The sequence below is a fragment of the Stegodyphus dumicola genome, chromosome 2 (assembly GCF_044657685.1).
Source record: "Stegodyphus dumicola isolate Sdum_Otavi_A_Nest chromosome 2, ASM4465768v1".
Lineage (NCBI taxonomy): Eukaryota > Metazoa > Arthropoda > Arachnida > Araneae > Eresidae > Stegodyphus > Stegodyphus dumicola.
The window spans coordinates 39,938,707-39,957,565 of NC_140769.1; the positions used below are offsets into that span (position 1 = coordinate 39,938,707).

At 34.4% G+C, this 18,859-nt stretch overlaps 1 protein-coding gene across 1 annotated transcript in view; it reads right to left on the minus strand.

Moving 5' to 3' along the window:
- Positions 1–18,859, minus strand: part of LOC118182139 (zinc finger protein basonuclin-2-like) — a 284,225-nt gene that overhangs the window by 163,026 nt on the left and 102,340 nt on the right. Inside the window, exon 2 of the mRNA XM_035351443.2 lies at positions 12,030–12,132. Coding sequence (XP_035207334.2) covers positions 12,030–12,132 — 103 coding nt within the window. The remainder of the gene's footprint in view (positions 1–12,029; positions 12,133–18,859) is intronic.

Here is an 18,859-nt window from a genome sequence, read left to right on the forward strand (position 1 = left end):
AAAGTCATTGCATGAGCCGTGATAAGCATCAATCAAGCCGTTTCTTTTTCTTTTTTTTTTCTTTTCAATTACGCTCCAGAGAGCAATTATATTAAATTTTTATTTGTTGTTAAATTTTTTTTAGATAAGCTGAGAAAAATCACATGAAATTTAGATAGAGAATTTCAGTTTTGTTACTAAACCAAATTACCGCTGGCTTATCAAAAAAGCTGAAAAGTTTACATAAATATGAAACAAAAACTTGACTTACAAAACTTAATAAATTAAGTTTACAAATTACTGCAACTGTTATCTATTTATAGAGTAACGTAATGCAGCTAATTGCTTTCATAATATCTGTTTCACCATATCTATCTAATTATTTTTACAACACTAAATAAAAAACTCACCGAATTGCAACTCACTGAATCATGATCTAACCATTAATGAAAAAAGTAATTATTAGTGTCAGTTTAAATGAAAATTTTCACAAATTTCATATATATGATCTTTACAACAATTTTTTCTAACAGAAAATAACAATTGTCAGAAATTAGAGTACAAGCAACGCAATATCGTTAGCATGTCCAGTCTGCCAAAAAATTCTAAATATATCAGTAATAATTTCAGATTTGACAAAAATTTTAGATCTAACAACTCCTACCTTTCCAAGTTTTTGGAGAACGCGAACCATACTCACTGTTACAGACTTTCGAGATTAAATACTAATCAAATAATTTTTTTGGAAACAATAATTGAAAAATACTTTAAGCGAAAAGCTAAAAGCTTCTGATAGAAAATGACGCGTTGACATAAACGCAACATGGCCCTAATACCGGCGATGACATATGATCTAATACGATTTCATTAACATTCTGCTAATAGATAATGTAGTTTCATTTCTTCGCGATTATTCCTCATGTGTACCATTCATGTCGCCTAAAATTATTTTCCCTTTTCTGCGAACAAATCATTGTCGATCCCGTCAAGTTTTCTCCGAGGTCCCCAGCATTAATCATAAGCATTTTGTGTGCTCGTAATATGCATCATCTCCCTTGCAACCACGCCCAAACCGCTCACGACTCGCAAGTGCTCTCAGGGTCAGCTCCAGACGCAAGGTAGTTAAGATCGTGGGAATCTCAACGTCCTCGCTCATGCAGGTCAGTGGGTGCCGGGCTGACACGGATTTTTCGACTTTGCGACCGGAGATATTAGTATGCTTTACTTTCTTCCTGAACCCAAGACTGTAAATCAGGCAAGCAGATGATTGTCACGTTTGAAGTGTCATTACAAACTTAATAATACTCAAAACGTGACGATCTAACGAAACTCGAGAGTCTTGTAATTATATACAGATGAGGCAATCATCCATTGCCTGAAGAAATTTACAATGATCTATACTTGCAATATCGGATCACTATAGTATCTTGAAACTATTTAGTGTTTTGAGAAACATCAGTGGATATACGCATACAACAAATATGGCGTCTTTCATGCTTTCGGGGTTTTAACCAACCTACTTACTAATCAGTCAAATACGAGATTAGTAAAGGTTAATAAGTCTTTAGATTATAATTCACTTGTTTGTTCACAATGTAAAACGTCTACGAAAAGAGTCTTACGGATGCTTTGAAGAGTTGAAGAGACATTAGGTTATTTCGAAGCAGAAGAGATGAAAAATGAGCAATGCCCTCGTCGGGACTCGCACCTCGGACCTCTCGAATACGCGCAGAGTTTGCCGACCATTACACCACGAAGGCACAAGAAGACGGGGGAAAAACTTTATAGATTAATGTCTTGTATGATGAAAGCAATAAAATTTTCACATGTGATAGTGTGATGAAAAATATGCAACGCCTTTGCCGGGAATCGAACCACGGACCTCTCAATTACGCGCTGAGCGTGCAGACCACTACACCACGAACGCTCGCTAAGAAGGCGAGAGAAATACCTTATATTAGAAAGAAAAGACACAGGAGCCGCTGAACCATTTCGATTAAACATACATATTTTTAACTTAATTCATATTAATTGAATACGACAAAGCATGCTGAGATTACCTGCCTAAAGGTTGGGATGCTTTCGTGGAGGGTTTTCTGGGGTGAAACTCTCTCGTATTCAGGTTACATGAAACCCAACCGTACAGATACCCAACCGTACAGAAGTATTCTTAATGTTTTCACTAAAAACGCGCAAATTTACGATGGTTTTTATAAAAATTAAGCCCTTCTCAAGAGCTTGAGCACTATAAACATTATCATCACATATCATAAGTAAATCTTCAATTAAATCCATTTTTTAAATATTATACAGAAAATCATGCAATTTGTCACGCTTGCAATCCTTAAGATATCAAAAACTTATCTTTTATATGTTTGTATTCTAAGCTTTACATATGCTTTTCTAAAGTAAATATAAATAATTCTAGACTTATACAGAAAAATAAAAAAAAAATAAAAAAAAAAAAATACGAACATCACTGAAGGCAAGTAAGACTCAATTTATTTTTAAAATTATGTCAGAAAATCTACGATATTCTGCACCGCATAATACTGATGTACATTAAACCATTGGTAATAAAATAATTACAAATGTACCAAAACTGTTACTTGCCTATATGGGAAAAATAATCTTCAGCGCAGGTGAAAAGAAAAGATTTAAGAATTTTAAAAGAAAGCTTCCTAAATTGCAGAGTTATAAAACACTTTTATAGAATCTGGGGGCATGAAAAGTAGGGAGTTCAAAGACTTGCCATATGGACCTGATTATTACCAGTAAATATCGGTTGCAAGTATCAATACCAAATAAAAGAAATGACAGCATTAGAAAAAAACAATGTAACGTCTATCACTATTATGTACAAAGAAAAAAAAAAAAAAAACTTTTCAAAGAGAAAATTAAAGTCGATTCACTTTTAAGAACAAAACGAACAGAGTAAAAAGCTTCAATACGGAAGTTCTCACTAATAGACTTCAAATAATCTCACCTAACTTAACCTAACCACCTTTTAACAACCACATGGTAAGTGGTAAACCCCAGTTCATTTCTTAGCAGGGTTAACGATTCGAACTGAATTTAGACCTCTTCCAGTAACAAGAAGATAAAAAGTTAAGTTCAAAATGTAGTTACTAGAAACATTGTTTCTCGGCACCCTTTTTGTTAGTTCTCTCTCTTTCTTTCTTTTATCGAAGAAATAACAATCGGAGTATCAACCCCATCATGCAACACAAGCCCAAACTGACACTACTACAAAACAGAGGTAAGGGGTAGGAGGAACACAACAATCATCCACATGGGGGTTTTTAAGCTGATGATTTAAGATCACCTTTTGTCTTTGAGGTTTGCGTGATAGCGACGCCACGCACCGTAACCAGCAACCGCTACTACTGTAGCAAAAGCCGCTACTGGATTACGAAATGATGACCTTCTGCTGGGATCAGAAGCGCGAACGTAATTTAAGGAGGCCCAAAACGCCAGCCACTCGCCAAGAAAGATGGCTTCTGGCACTTTTAGAAGCACAGGTTTTTCTAGGATTAAACGTTGTCGGACAAGAGTATTTTGTACCCCAAAATCGGCATTAATAGCTGCGTAATGAAAGCTTAAATGGCAGAAACATAAAACTTGGCGACACGCAAACTTTCGCGGAAAAATAATGTGCAGAGGTTTAGAAGCCGCTTGTCAATTTTCGGCACTGTAAATCAGATCCAAGAAAACTAACAAGCAAGCGCTCTGAGTGTTAACCTCAGCAAGGGTCTTCAACGATTCTCTTTTGAAGGCTAAAACATTATCATAATTACGTCAGTAAAAATTCAGATGTCACTGGTGGTAATTTAAACCACAAAATATCAGATATACAATTAAAAGACAAATCTGGTAAAGCAAAACAAAAACACTTTCTAAGTTTATGAATGTTGCATATAATGGACTTCCTGGAAACGTCTGAAAATAGAATAAAGTGAGGAAATCATAAAAGACTTTCCATCATTTCCCAATTAGTTAGTTCACTGGGTGATATTTTAAATAATTTTGTTCTAAAATAACGCTCGCAATGTTGTACTAAAAAGGAGGATAGAGTAAAAATTTTTTAACTGTTACATATTAAATTATTATTCAGAATGTTCTCTGATCACTGGTGTAGAAAAACTAGTTAGCCCACTACAAACAGGAAGATCAGCAGGTTTTTTTTTAATTCAAATTTTAATTAATTTTATTTATTTATTTATTTTTTATGTTTAAAATTATATGCTGCACGCTTTGTTCAAATTTTACAGTTTGATTCTTAAGATAATAACCTAGAAATATACACTAATTACTATAGAATTTAGAAGTCCAAAAATAATACTGCATAATTTATATACAAAGCAGTGCAATTAGTATTATCAGACTTTAATAATAAGCAAGGATGCATGCATTATTTTAAAGAACGCAAGAATTAAAATGTAATTTTAGTAAAGGTATTTTGTTTTAAAATACGTTAATAATCAAATTTATACACACAATTATTTGTAAATAATTCTACATTTTTTAAATCAATCGTATTACATATATTATAAAATAAATCAAAATGATGCTCATGTGTGGCATGACATTCATTCACGTTGGGATTTTAAAAAATCTAATTTACAGCAACCTTGAAAAGATATTGTAACCAAGAATGCACAGTTTATCGCAAAACATAATACTACATAAAAAAAATATAAAGGATGACTAAAATTCAAACTAATTACTCCTACTAAATTACATCAAAGTACAAAAAGAAATAATTCAGCCCACAAATAAGGTTTTTATAATTGCGCATAAATCAGTAAGAGATAGTTTTTATCTACAAATTATTGTATTTTGACATATTTCTATCATTTCTATTATTTTGCGATTATAATTAATGCAACAGCCGAAGTATTCTGCTGTAGAAGAATTTTGCTTCTACCTCACACTCAATCCTAAAAATATATTTCATTCTGTGTGAATACTACTGTGGAGTCACTAGTTTATTTTCGATATCAGGAAGCTGAAAAATATGCAGCACCCTCGCCGGGACTCGAAACTTGGACTTGCCGAATATGCACCGAGTGTGCTAACCGTTACCCCACGAAGGCATGCAGAAAGAAGGGAGAAAATACCTTATATACCCCTCCTTTTAATAAAGGGCGAGTGGGGATTAGGGGACCAGTCGCCAATTCCTGATCAGTGAATCACCCAATGAAGAATCATCATCCCCCACCTTTTAGTTCAGGCGCCACTGTAGCGTCATTAAGTTTATTTTCGATATCAGGAAGCTGAAAAGTATGCAATACCTTTGCGGGACTCGAACCTAGACCTCTCGAATACGCGCAGAGTGTGCTAACTGTTACACCACAAAGGCAGGCAGAAAAGAGGGAGAAAATACCTTATACTATAATTAACTACCAGCACAGAGTTGCATAGAATACTGTATTTCTCATATAGTTCCTTACAATATCTTACAATTAAACAACAAGTAATCTGCAGGTATATGTTTTATACTAAATCTTATAACGAACACATACATTTAGATATTACGTTAAAACGTTTTCAGTATTTCAAATTAAACGTAGAGTATATTTTATTCCTTAAAAAACTTTATTACGATTGTATAGTTTGTATAATTCAGTACTCTAATCAAACGAGGAAGATATTAAATTAGTTATCTTCAGGAAGAAACACTTAAAAAGTTATTAAAATACGGTAAGTATGACTTTTTTTTTTTTTTTAACTGAGTAACCATGCCCTTCCTGAATGGGATTCTATCTTATCTTTAATATGTATGTATGTGTAACCAATAAAATTAATAACCTTAATTAATAACGTGAGAAAAAAAACATGAACTTACTTTTTTATTAGAAGATTCTACTCGCATTTTTACTTATACTCTTTGACGTACCGATTTACATAAAATAAACCCAGGTATATGCTTCTTTTTTAATTCAAAGTTACATAAAACGTAGATATAGAGATTTAAATCTATACAGTCTGCAGCAGTAAATATATATTTAATAATCAACGTTACTTATTCGATAATATGTTTTTAAAGGTTGAAATTGTAGAAGACTTCGAAAATTATCAGGTACTGATGGAAAATTCACTTTTGTTTCTGCCTTTGTTGGTAAAAGTGTTGCCATACCGACCTAAATTTTAAAATAATGTAAATCCATGTCCTGAAAAGCGTGCGTATGCTTTGAAAAAAAAATGCTTTTAATATAGTTTTGCTTATCGAATGAAAATGTTTACATTATAAATTGTCCTAATAGCGTTATTTTTAGAATATAAACTCAGGTTTGGAGCAAATAACACAAATCTAGTCATACAAGGGTACTCAGAAAAGAAAATTATAGGCTTCATTTTACTTAAGTATACTGATTCTAAATATACATCTCAAACAACAACGTTTCTCAAAATAAGATAGCGCTTTACCGTCTGAACATCCGTATTGAGTGAAAGAAAAGAACAGTTGTCTTTTAAATATTTATTTTAAAAACTTAATAAGAATTTCTTGATTACTAATAAATAACATAATCAACCATTATAGCCATAATTCACAGAATGGCCGCCTAATGCAGCCACGACGCTGGATTGCATCTTCTTTAGAGTATTTCACTACATAAAAAACTAACACAAAAGATCCTCTCTGTCGTTTTGTTAAAAGTCTTATCGGAAATACCTGCAATGGGGTAATTACTAAGTCTCTTATGTCCGGAAACCGCACCAGGGGATTTCCACAACACCTTTCCTCAAAGTTCTAACTGAATTAGTCTCTGAACAAAACAGGAAGTTCTTCTCATTAAGCACCTGTGTGTCAGAGGTGTACATATGTTACAGCGCATGTTATGATAGTTTTAATATTGTCAGTGGGAACTTTATAAAAATATAATTTAACTTTATATGATTCCTTTAAAGCAAAAATAGTACTTTATAAAATATTCATAATACTTTATTTAGTTTGTAAGGTTATTTTGAAGCAGAAGACATAAAAAATGAACAATTTCCTCGTCAGGACTCGAACCTGGACCTCTCGAATACGCGCAGAGTGTGCTACCGTTACACCACGAAGGCATGTAGAAAGGAGGGAGAAAATGCCTTTTATACTCCTCATCTTAAAGGGTGATTGGAGACTTTTTAGAGGTTTACAGTGTTAGGATAATCTGTTTCTGACTTTTTTGCAGGGTTTGATTTAGTTTATGTGAATAGGGCAAAGCCTCGAGGGCTATCTACCTAAGGAAAGGTCAATGTGAAGTATTGACCTTTCCTTAGGTAGATCACTATAATCAATGTGAAGTATGTAAATGCAATAAAATAAATAATGGAAATCAATTCTTATTTTCAGTATTTAGGTAATTCTAGAAACTAAGTGTGACTGCAGGCTACGAAAATTTTTCTTCTGAGTAATGGTAATAAAAGGGGAAAAATTTAATATTCTACATGCTCTTTTCCCCTTATAATTCTGCAGATTAAGAGATGCTGAGTGTTTTTATTAATTTAAGGAAAACTAACTATTATATATTTAAATTTAGAGATGGACCGAATCCTAAATTTTCTCGACTCTTAAACCTTTTTAATCTTTCGATTCTCGAGGAAAAAGTAAATGCTAAACAGATGAGGGTCGCTTTATTATTTTTAAAAAATTAACAGTGCGGCACCCAGAGACCTCCTCCCCCCAATGAGGTGATACTGATGAAATCCATTGAAATTTCAAGTCACATTTTAATTTAATGAACACTTTTATTGGACATCAGTTAAAACTTGTGTCTCCAAAATCTCTGTTTTTAGGATTCATGAGATTCGAGAAAATAGATGCCCCACTCCTACATACATTCATCAAGCTTCCTTCACCATTCCCCCTTCGTCCCCCCCCCAATTCAGGCTACACTTGTATGTTTTTGAACACTGCAATGAGGATATAATTTGTAACATAATGAGAAAATTATTGCATAGATGTTACCACGGAAATATTCTTTCAAAAAGTTTATCCGTTTTGTTCTTGGCAGTATATTAAATTTCTAAAATAAAATTAATTGTTTAAATGTAATCATACTGAATTCTTTGAAAAATCTCTATATGCAAGTCATTAAGAATCTTTAATACATTTTCAGTGTGTTAAACCTGGAACTTTATGGGACCGATTTTAATGCATAGACTTGATTTTCTTTCGAGAATACAAATAACATTTACATATTATTTATTAGAACCAAAGCCTTTACGTCTGTTACAAGATTGATATGAATAATAATTAACTCTGATATATTATCATTGTACCGCTGCTCCTCTAGTTGAACCAAACCGAATTAACTTCTTTTCTTCATTACCTTGATACGTACAATTTCTATACTGAACACGATTTTTCGGGTACGTTGACGTGTAGCTAGCTGTGTGCTGTATAACATTAGCCATTTATCAAAGAGACTGATATTAGCAGTCACTTCAATTCTTTCGTGTGACCAGTAGAATGTTCATCTAAAACGGAAGTCTTTCGCATGGAAAACTCAGTGTTGCGTGCAAGTATCATATCTTAATAAATTGTTTCTGTAAGAAGTTCCTATGCGGTTTCATCTACTATATGATAGATTTATGCGTCATGCAAGTGGGTTATTTACATAGTTTCTTCCCCCTGATTTTAACCCGAAAGTATTTCAGTCATGCACGTGGAATGCAGAGTTAATAACCAGATGTACTTTACAATAAAATAACATTTGTGATTAAAACGCGAACATTTAAAATGATCGTGATTTCTTCCTTCTTATTGCCCCCCTCCGAGTAATTGAGTAATTATTGTCATTTCAATGTGAACGGAAGTTAATATGAGAAGGTCCCGGTATTAATAATTTAATATTATAAGGAATTCAATGCATTCTTTGTAGTGAAATTGTCAGCACAACTGACGAGTAAATGGGAGGTTGCAGGTTCGATTCCTGCCGAGTGAATAATTAATTTTTGAAGATTCTTGCTCAAAAGAAACGTAATTTTTCTATCATATAGCTTATTTGAAAATTTCTGCATTAGTTGTTTTTAATGTAGGTCCACTAGTGGGCGAGTGAAAAAGTTGCTTAACCTTGGTAGTTCGGTCCGAGGTTCGAATCTCGCGGATGCATTGGTTGCATGGGCGTTTTCGTGGTTTTCTCCATGTGTAACGTGTATACGAGCCAGTTTCCCTTAGAAGGTCCACCACGAAGGTGTCATACGGAATCTTTATGAATTCAACATATTTTTTTTAGAGATAAAACATTCGAATCCTCGAATTCAATGAATCCTGAAAAAGATTTAATTGAAAACTACTATTTTTGAGATTTTTTCTTCATCCGAATCCTAACTTTAAAGGGGTCACGTTTTAATTCCAGACTTAGGAAAGATTAGTTTTATTGGCCTCCAACAGAAGTCTATTAAAAAAGGAATGTCATTGTTTCAATTTCTGAGGACCTGCATCGCTACTACCCAATGGCGGCCTAGATCGCCATCACACTCTCAATTTTCTGTTCCATTATGACCTTCCCACTTTATCTGACAGCGGTATCAGAATTAGTCCCCCAAATTTCGTCATCGTGAGCAACGCGGGATTGATTACATTTGTCAGTGGCATGGGTTTACAGGTGGCAGTACGATTTTGCTTACCTATATCCCAGTTTTGAAGAAGAATCTCCCTCAAACAGAGAGTCCAAGGGTTTTCCACCCCTCTTACCCTAGCAACAAACCACCAGAGAGAACTTAAGATTATCAGTGTATTTTAAGTGCTTCCATGCCGAAAAGAGACTACACATTTAGAAGCATCTAAGCCGAACCCAGACTCAATGATACGACAGCCAGCAACGCTAACAACTATATCAATCATTGCGGCATTTAAGTTTCAAAAGGAGCACTTAGTATTCCATATTTAATGTTCACCTTTGTTAAGTCTTCAAATAATCTTCTTCTTCCGCAATAGCCTTAATTTAAAAAGACTCTAATAAAAAATAAAAAAATCTAAACTGTTCTTTGCAAAATACATTTTGTCAAATTATATTAAGAAGCCCAAAGTTTCACAAGAGTTTCAGATAGGATTTTATTAATTAATTGATCATGTTTTTTTAAAAATACCATTGGATATTTAAAAACTATTCTTAAATTTGTTTAAACTAAATACAGATTTAAAATTTTGATTAAATTAAGTCACTTCTCTTTTCCGCATTCTTATTCTTACATAAAGGATTCGAGAGATTTAAGAACCATTTAGCATTCGCATCCAGATATATTGAAGAAAAAAAAAAAAAAAAAAAAAAAAAAAAGATTAGTTCCATCTTCTATAAAAATCTTGAGTAAACTACTAGAGCAAATTACCATTAATAAACATCTAATGACATCCTCATTGTTCATGGGTAATTTCACTTGTAAATTTTAATTCAAAAATTCAAAATCAGATATACTGAACAGCTTACATTGAATTACATCATTCTTTTGCACTACAATATTGCTCTAAAGCAGCGGACATTTTTACCCGGAATTGCTTTCATCAGCATCGGCTAAACGTAAATAAGATAATGAAGACAGGACTCAATTACGTTTGCGATAATAACAAAGAAACATACGGAGAATTTATAAGCAATGAAAGCTCTTTGTCACATTCTGCAAATGAGGAAGACGGCTATGTTGCAAGAACAGAGCTTCTCTTAAAATTATATAAATCCGCTTCTTTCTGAACAAGAGATTTCCTGAGCGAGCGGTACTATAATGGGGCTGCAATGAATTCTGTCTTCCCAAGATGCACAGAGGCAGACATTTTGCAAAACAAGACTCGGCAATCATAAATTTTGTGCATTCGGCATCCGCTTTCGAAAAGGAAAACCATAATAAAGGTCTTCGCCATTTTTTTTTTCCGTTTTTACGACCAGTGAGTGTCTGGTTATTCTTGTCATCAGAATTCGAAAAGAGATTAAAAGATAGCCGAGTCTGCTGAGAACCAAAGGCGCTGTCTTCGGCATTTGTCCTACACAACGTTTAATAAGTAGCTTCTAGTTAATAAATTCAGACACCATAATTCGGCTGATACGATTGATATGACCACAGATTCATCTCCAATCGCAGATTGTTATCATTGATTGAACAGTGATTATTTAATCGATTCATATGAAAAATTAAAAAAAATGATAATAACAAGAAGATACGAAGGAGATATTTGATAAAAAAGAAGAGAATACAGTTAAATTGAATCTTTTTTAAATAAAAATATTTTGGCTACTTCAGCTCTAAATGGCTGAAGTGTTTTAATTCCCAACTTACCAAGTCGGTAATTTAGTAATGATGTCATATCTTTTACTATGACTAGTTTCTTGTTGCGCCAGTTTGGTTTAAAATTTAAAATGAAAACTTCTGACGCCCAGGCCATTTTTAAGCTTTTGCTTGCTGTATAATCCGAATTTTCAACCTTATGTGAAATTAGATAATCACATGATACAGAATCGGCCGCAATATGACCGATTCTGTATTATGTCTAAGTACACGCAGCAAGTTAAAGAAAATAAAAACTAAATAAAATTTGGAGATTAATTAATAAATTTCCAGATTAATTAATAAATTTCGGGAATTTCATCTTTAATAGAAGTCGATAATTTTCCATCGGTTTTCTGAATTCTCTCACGGCATGAAGCTTAAAAAAAATAATAAAAAAAATTAAGATTTTAACATTCCTTTCTGAGTAAAGTGATTCTCATCTTGACAATTTATTAACAACGCACAGAAGAAAATTTTCTCAATAATTCTATTTAGGAATAATTTAACATAAATAATACCGTCTCAGATTAAAACGAAACTTCAGATTTACTGGAACTTTACTAAACAATTGGTTGTTTCCCACCCTACCTCTGACATAAACAAATACGAATTCTTCCTTCATGTTGAATAAAAAAGAGATTAATTTATATTTTTTAAGAAATTATTTTGAACACAAAATGCAGTACATGTTACGAAGTCTTACATCGTATATTTTTAACGCAATTAACTTCTTTTGCTTACTGCTTATAGCAAAATAATGACGCCTTTTCATTACGTCAAATTAAATGTAAATATCTTACCATGACTAACCCAGCCATGTCCGCAACCATCACACATGCGGATTTGAGCTTTGCACGGAGAAAAGCAATCACAGGAGCAGTTAGGAGCTGTGCAACGGATGGCCTGTAAGGAAGAAAGAAAAATCATTAAGGAAGAAGGCAGAACCAGTGCTAAGCAAGGTATTTTGCATGCATTTTAAGGTATTGTAATGGAACAAGCAGCAGCAATAGATCAGAAACTACCCACAAAACAAAAACTGCAGTCTGATCATCTGATTATAGTTTAATACTTAAAAATGATGTCAAACTGGTATCTTTGCATTGTAAAACTGGTAATTTTTCATTTGTTTAATAATTAATAACGCTATTTTACAATCTTAGTCGATATTATTTGGTTAAGTCCTAAAATTGATTGAAACCGCAATTGCAAAATATCGAAAGATATATATGAAGAAGGCAACTTTCATTCGCATTCCATTTGCTTCCAATACTCACAAAAATTCATCTGTCAAAATATTAAGAACCAACAGTGCATTGAATATTTTCAGCTTTTATTCATTCAGCAATTTATTTAAGTTGAATTATACATTATGTGATGTAATGATCATATATATGCATAATCCATCTGAAAGCATGCATCTCTTAACTGTTTATGAGAAACTTAGTTTAGCTGACTCGGGAAGTGAAAAGAAAATTACCACCGCTTGATCATAGGCAATTTGTTGTGGTGTCTTCCTGTTCCCGCCATTCCTGTTTCCGCGGTTGTCAAAAAAAGTTCCTGTTTCCGCAAAAACATCAATCTTCATTACCCTCTTCTAAAAGGGGTTACATAGTGGGGGGCCCGAGTGGACCTTAGCCTCTACCGAAATGTAGGAAAGCAAAAAAAATTTCGATTAAGAAAAAAGAATTTTTAAAACAAATAATCGAAAAATATTTACGATCTCAGATTTTTGCATGAATTAAGCTAATACTATATTTAAAAGGAGAAAGATATATATATATGTTCAAACTCTGCAATGATTTTGGCAATAAACTAAAAGATCGTTTCCTAAATTAAAAAACAATATTCTTCCACAATTCTGCATAAAGGTGAGTTATAATAAAATCTTTCAGAACAAATATTCGTTCTAAAATGACGTTCGTTCTTCAAAAACGACTTCTGCTTTGGTTTTAATTGCCCCTTTTAATTCTTTCGTTTATGCAAATCCAATAAACTACATTTCCCTTATTTCTATTCCGAAATCGATGCTGATAACCTTTATAAAGGGCTAAAGATTTTTTTTTTTCCTTTTAGTTTCAATAATGTCTAAAATCCACATTGATTACCATAAGATGTGAAAATAACAGCTAATATTGTAGCAGAATTATAAATAGAATGAAATTAAAGATTTAAGGAGGAGCCTAAACTTAACGAAGACTAACTTATGCTCAAAGAAACTGCTTAGTTCTTCTTAATGACTTATCCTGACATCTTCTGAGAGGAAGGAGAATCTGTATTCTCCGATTTCGCGGGAACAGGAAGAATTTTGAAAAACGCGAAAAGAGGAATCGCGGAAACAGAACTAATTTTTTGTTGTGCACTCTGCTCCAGGATGTCTATCATCTTTGGATTTTCCTATTCAAGAAAAAGCCCTTAAAGTCCAGATAAATATTAGTAAAAAGAATGAACGCCCATTGCTGTTGCAAGGAAACCGCCAGCGACTAACAAAGAATAAAGCACCAAACTAATGGAGATTCCATCAAATCACAATCCAGTTCCGTACTGGTTCTGTTGGTTTGGTCGCTGGTCTCTGTTTGCTTCATATATAAATATCAATTAGGTGCGTCTAATTTTTTGGTGCTTGGATTTTATATATACGTAAATCCAGATGCATTCAGTAAAACAGGATTTTTTAATTAATCTAGACACTAGTCTCATTTGATATATGTAAATAATGCAGATTTAATTGCCAAGTAGTATATAAGATGGAAGTCTATAGTGGTTGATTAGAATATTTTACATATTAAATCGTTAAGAATTCTAAAATACTTAAAAAAAAAAAAAAAAAAAAAAAAAAAAACCTTCATTTTGTTAAATCAATATTGTTCATATTCACTTTCATAGTGATAATATCTATTAGTTTAAGGAAAACTGGTATAAACCGCAGTGAAAAATAAGCACCGTTAAATATAATTTGCAAAGCATTTAAAATAATTCAATGTTAAAGTCAAAATTTCTGAACAATCTCGTTTGAGCTTCAGTGCAGGAAAACAACTGCGCAGGTGATATGAGCCGAGAGATCCAGTAAAAAGAATTTAGATCCGATACAGGCTTTATAACAAATCGCTGTGAAAAACTTTCTAGCTGCTTTTTTTTTTATTTATTTATTTCATTAAATCGGAAGGGAATTCCTCTCCTTGGAGATTTCCCACCAGCACGTCTGGAACACCAGGATAACCGCAACGCAACAGCGCCTTCGGTCCATCCTGGGGTGACCTCCTCACCCAGGAGCGGCGAAGAGTTTTTATCGCAAAGGGGGAAGTGTGTAAAAAACTGAAGTGTCAAAAACCATCCGGCCCTCGGGAGTGATTAAATCTGCAGGGGATGATGGGGAAAAATACGAGAAAATAGCGCTACATCAATAAAGCACCACTTAAAGGGGCTTTCTCACGCAAGCCTAATTGTTAAACAGCCCTAGATGCTGCGAAAATTTCATCTTTCAGTTTTATCGCACAGCAGTGATAAATATCGTAACCTTACTCGTCTTCCAATTCCCAGTAAATTCAATAAATGACAGCAATGCAACTAATTGTTAAACAAACATCCATAAATCCGAAAGGGTGTTTACTTGTTTTGAGGCATATCTCTAAGTTAACAAAAGACAGATCAGGTTGTTTTTTTCCAATTGCAGATAGTGAACAGTTTACAATGTAACACAGTCCATTAATCTATACAAGGTTAGATGTGGTGGTCTCTTTATTATGGAGGCACCTAATAGGTGGGCCACCATCGCCTCCTACGAAGGAATGGACAGTTACAACCACGGCTTCTCCGGGATTCGAACCCAGGCTCTTCGGTATCGCAGTCATGCTTCCCTAACCACTAGGGCGGCTCAGATCAGGTGTTACTTATACAATAACTACGTGAGTGCAGATTGGCAGAAAATAAACACTCAATACACACAGATGACCTTGAACACATTTAACTGTAAAAAGTTCTGAAAATTCTAGGTCATGCCCAGAAATCTGATGCTTTTAATGGATTCACTGGTGGCTCGTGTTTATTCTTACTGTTAGCTCTGTAATTTACAACATGGCTTCTTATGACCAGTGTAAGGCAATACAAAATTTGTGATCATATTATGAATTCAGATATGATCTCAGGGGAATAAACACACATATTACAGATGTGAATACCTTGTGACGATTTTCATTCCTTGAATGAAACAAAGAACAAATACACAAACATCGAAATTATAAATTAAAGAATAAAACACTATGTTTTTACAATAGAATTAGTTACTGCAGCGACTACTACTAATGTCTTTCCACTACCCTAGTGTCATAACAGTAACCTGAATGCATTTCCGAATGACCAACTCTAGCAGTCCTTAGTCACATTTTGGAAGCAATTCCTAGTCATATTTGGAATCAGCATCACCGATTCTAGTTGATCTTCTAGTAACATGAATTAGGATTCTCGATACTGGTTTCGCATTCTGAAATTTAAGATCCATCTTCTGTTGATCTAATGAAGTAAATCAGGTCTCTTTATGGCTAATTCTAAAGACTCTTATGCTGGTGACAGTTATCTAAAATATGAAATCAAGCTTTTCTAGTGATTTTTGAAAATTTCATTTCATTTTAATGATGAGTTTTATCATTTTGAATCTATACACATAATAAACAGTTCTGATGACTTCACAGACATTCGTTAATGACCGCTGAATAAATACTACAAAAAAGTGTAATTACAACAGAATACTATCAGCAAAGTTTTTTTTTTTTTTAAAGCAATCAGAGCACTTATATACGATCGTAAAAAAATAAAGCTTCGGATTTCGATTCAATAAAAATCATTGTCGAGGAAATTTGAGAAGGAAGATACTGACGTTCACTTAACTCAGAGCTGAAATTCACTGTCGCTCACTTTGCGATTTGTCCCTGTTCCGCAGGGTGGGCGAGTGGATGAGACCGCGACTGACGAGCCGCGATCTGGGAGGGGTCGGAGAATATATCGCTCACAAACTTATCTGGCTTCGTATCAGTGTCGCAGAGGTGGCGGAGGAAGACCTACATTTTTTTATTGCATATACAAAACCATTTTTTTCACTTTCTCTGTTGTCCCCCTCCCCCCGTGAATGGACGCGATAAGAGGGGTTGAAACTAGCCGAGAAGTGAGCATCGTTCTGCCCGTAGCGGCACTTTATCTCCAGGCAGCAGATGCCCGGAGTCAAGCGATCGACAACAAATTATGACATCCCTTACACAGCCCGATAATCTCCGTGTGTCGTCGGAGAGAGCGGTCCCTTTGATGATTCCGCCTTTCTGCCCCTCCCGAACCAATCTGTTGTTTTACTTGCGAAATGCTACGTTCTCTTCGCTGTATCTTCTTGTTCTTGCCGACTTTTTAGTACACTATTGAACATAAATCTTCAGCCTGGACGGAGAGTTTCTCTTACATATTTTTTATTGTAATTTTTATACAACTGTCGTTTTAAGTTTTTTTCTTTCTTTCTTTCTCCCCTTTTTTTGGGAAGAGGACGGGAGCGACGGCTTTGATGGGAAGTGTTTGGGAGAATTTTGCTTTGAGGAGAAGAGAATTCTCTTGATTAGAAATAATTCTTTTCTTCTCAAAAGGCAATAACAGTTTCGGTACTAAAATAAAGGATGAGAGTCCAGCATATACTTGGGATTAATAATAGAAAAATTGCAGGCATGATCATTATTTTATATTTGCGAATTCTTAGTGTAACAAATGATTCAAAATTTATTTTTGTGAAGTTTCGTACATTATAGCATAAAAGTTAACTTTATTTCTTAGAACTGAGTACGGCGAAGCACACTGGAGATCTTCCTAAGGGGAATGATGCTTTCGTGGAGGACTTTCTTAGACAATTTGGCTTGTATCTACGTCACACATAAGAAAAACACAAAAACGCCTATGTAATCCAGTATTCAGCAATACTGGACTACATAGGCGTTTCTAAGCACACAATCCCACCAGTGGCCGAGCGGGTAAGTTGCTGAATACTAGAACTACCAGTATTCAGCAACTTACCCGCTCGGCCACTGGTGGGATTGTGTGTTTAGAAATGGCGCGATGTGTGGTATACGGCGCTGTTGAATGGCAGGTAAAAACGTATATCTAGCGTAAATTGTCATTCCTCGTGCGATTTTGAGCAGTATGCATCACTACACACACATGAAGCTCGCCGATGTACATTTTATCTACGGTCTGAAGACAGAAACAGAGCAGTTGCTCAAATGAGGTACTCAAGAATCGTTCTCTGTACCTTCTTTGAGCCAGTTGCTCCATTTTAGTCGTTTAGCACAGGGAACGACGATTTACGCTACCAGAGCGTTTTCACATGTCGCTCAATGCGCCATTTCGGCACAAGAATTTCATTACAAATATGAGCATATCGGTCTCTTCTATGTGCTTTTACAATTTTGCCAAATATTTTTCAACACAATGTATACTTAAATTTTCTCATTAAAAAAAAAATGAATTTTGTTCAAATGATGCATGTTTATAATATGCGATAATATTTCTTGCAAAGTATTGCTTACAGAAGCGAAGTAACATATTCTTATCATTTCTGAACATTATGTGTTGCATTACAGTATTCTGCACTGTCCTATAGTATATTATTCTCTTTTCACATTTCGTATCTTATGTACCTGCGTTACATGAATGACTGCACACCCGCATCCTCACCAAACAGATAAACTTATCTCTAATGAAGTATTATTTGCAGATTATCATCAACTGCCCAAGTCAACGGAATCTGAATACGCTGCATGATCTACTTCCCCAGCTGTGAGTTTGGCTGACTTCCCCCCCCCCAATGGCGGGCACTTGCCTATCACAGCAATAGCCACTGCTACAGAAGTAGTGGCCATTTTATTGTGGAGACATCTTATGGGCGGCCACCGCTACCTCCTATGAAGGGAAAGGCAATTTTACATCCATGCCTTCTCCGGGATTCGAACCCAGGCCTTTCGGTATCGCAGTCATGTTCTCCTAACCACAACAATGTTTGGCTGACTTTAGTAGATATGTTTATTACTTCCGCTAGCAATCTGCAAAACGAAAGCTTCTAGTAAGCAACCACTTATTTAGTAGCATACTAGTAGAAGTAGTTTGTTGCTAAGTGCAATGCAATATACTTTGCTTAGAAATGGCAACGGAAATTAGTTTCGCGGGGGGGGGGAAAGAGAGATTCCTGACGAAAATGTCACCAGTTAATAGGAGGCAACAAAAACATGACCGTACATTAGGTATTTCATATCATTTTTCTTATTCATTCAAATATAGGTATTCATATCATTTTTCTTATTGAAAAATTATAAACAATTATATATACGACAGATCCACATGTAAGTGATACGTTTTTCCCTGCCTTTCGGTAAAACATTCTTGAAATGTAAGGCCGCTTTGTACGTGGAACAATGCGTAGCTAAGTGCAAGCTTTTGATAATTATTACCAAACGTATATTTTAGAGCGTATGATCATACATTTTGATAATCAGATTGGAACTAATAGAAAAGAATATCAAATCACATTGTAGGGTTTATATTTATTTTAACTAACATTTATTTTAAGTTTAAACTATCTTTCCTGTCAAGCCTTACTTTACCCTGGAAC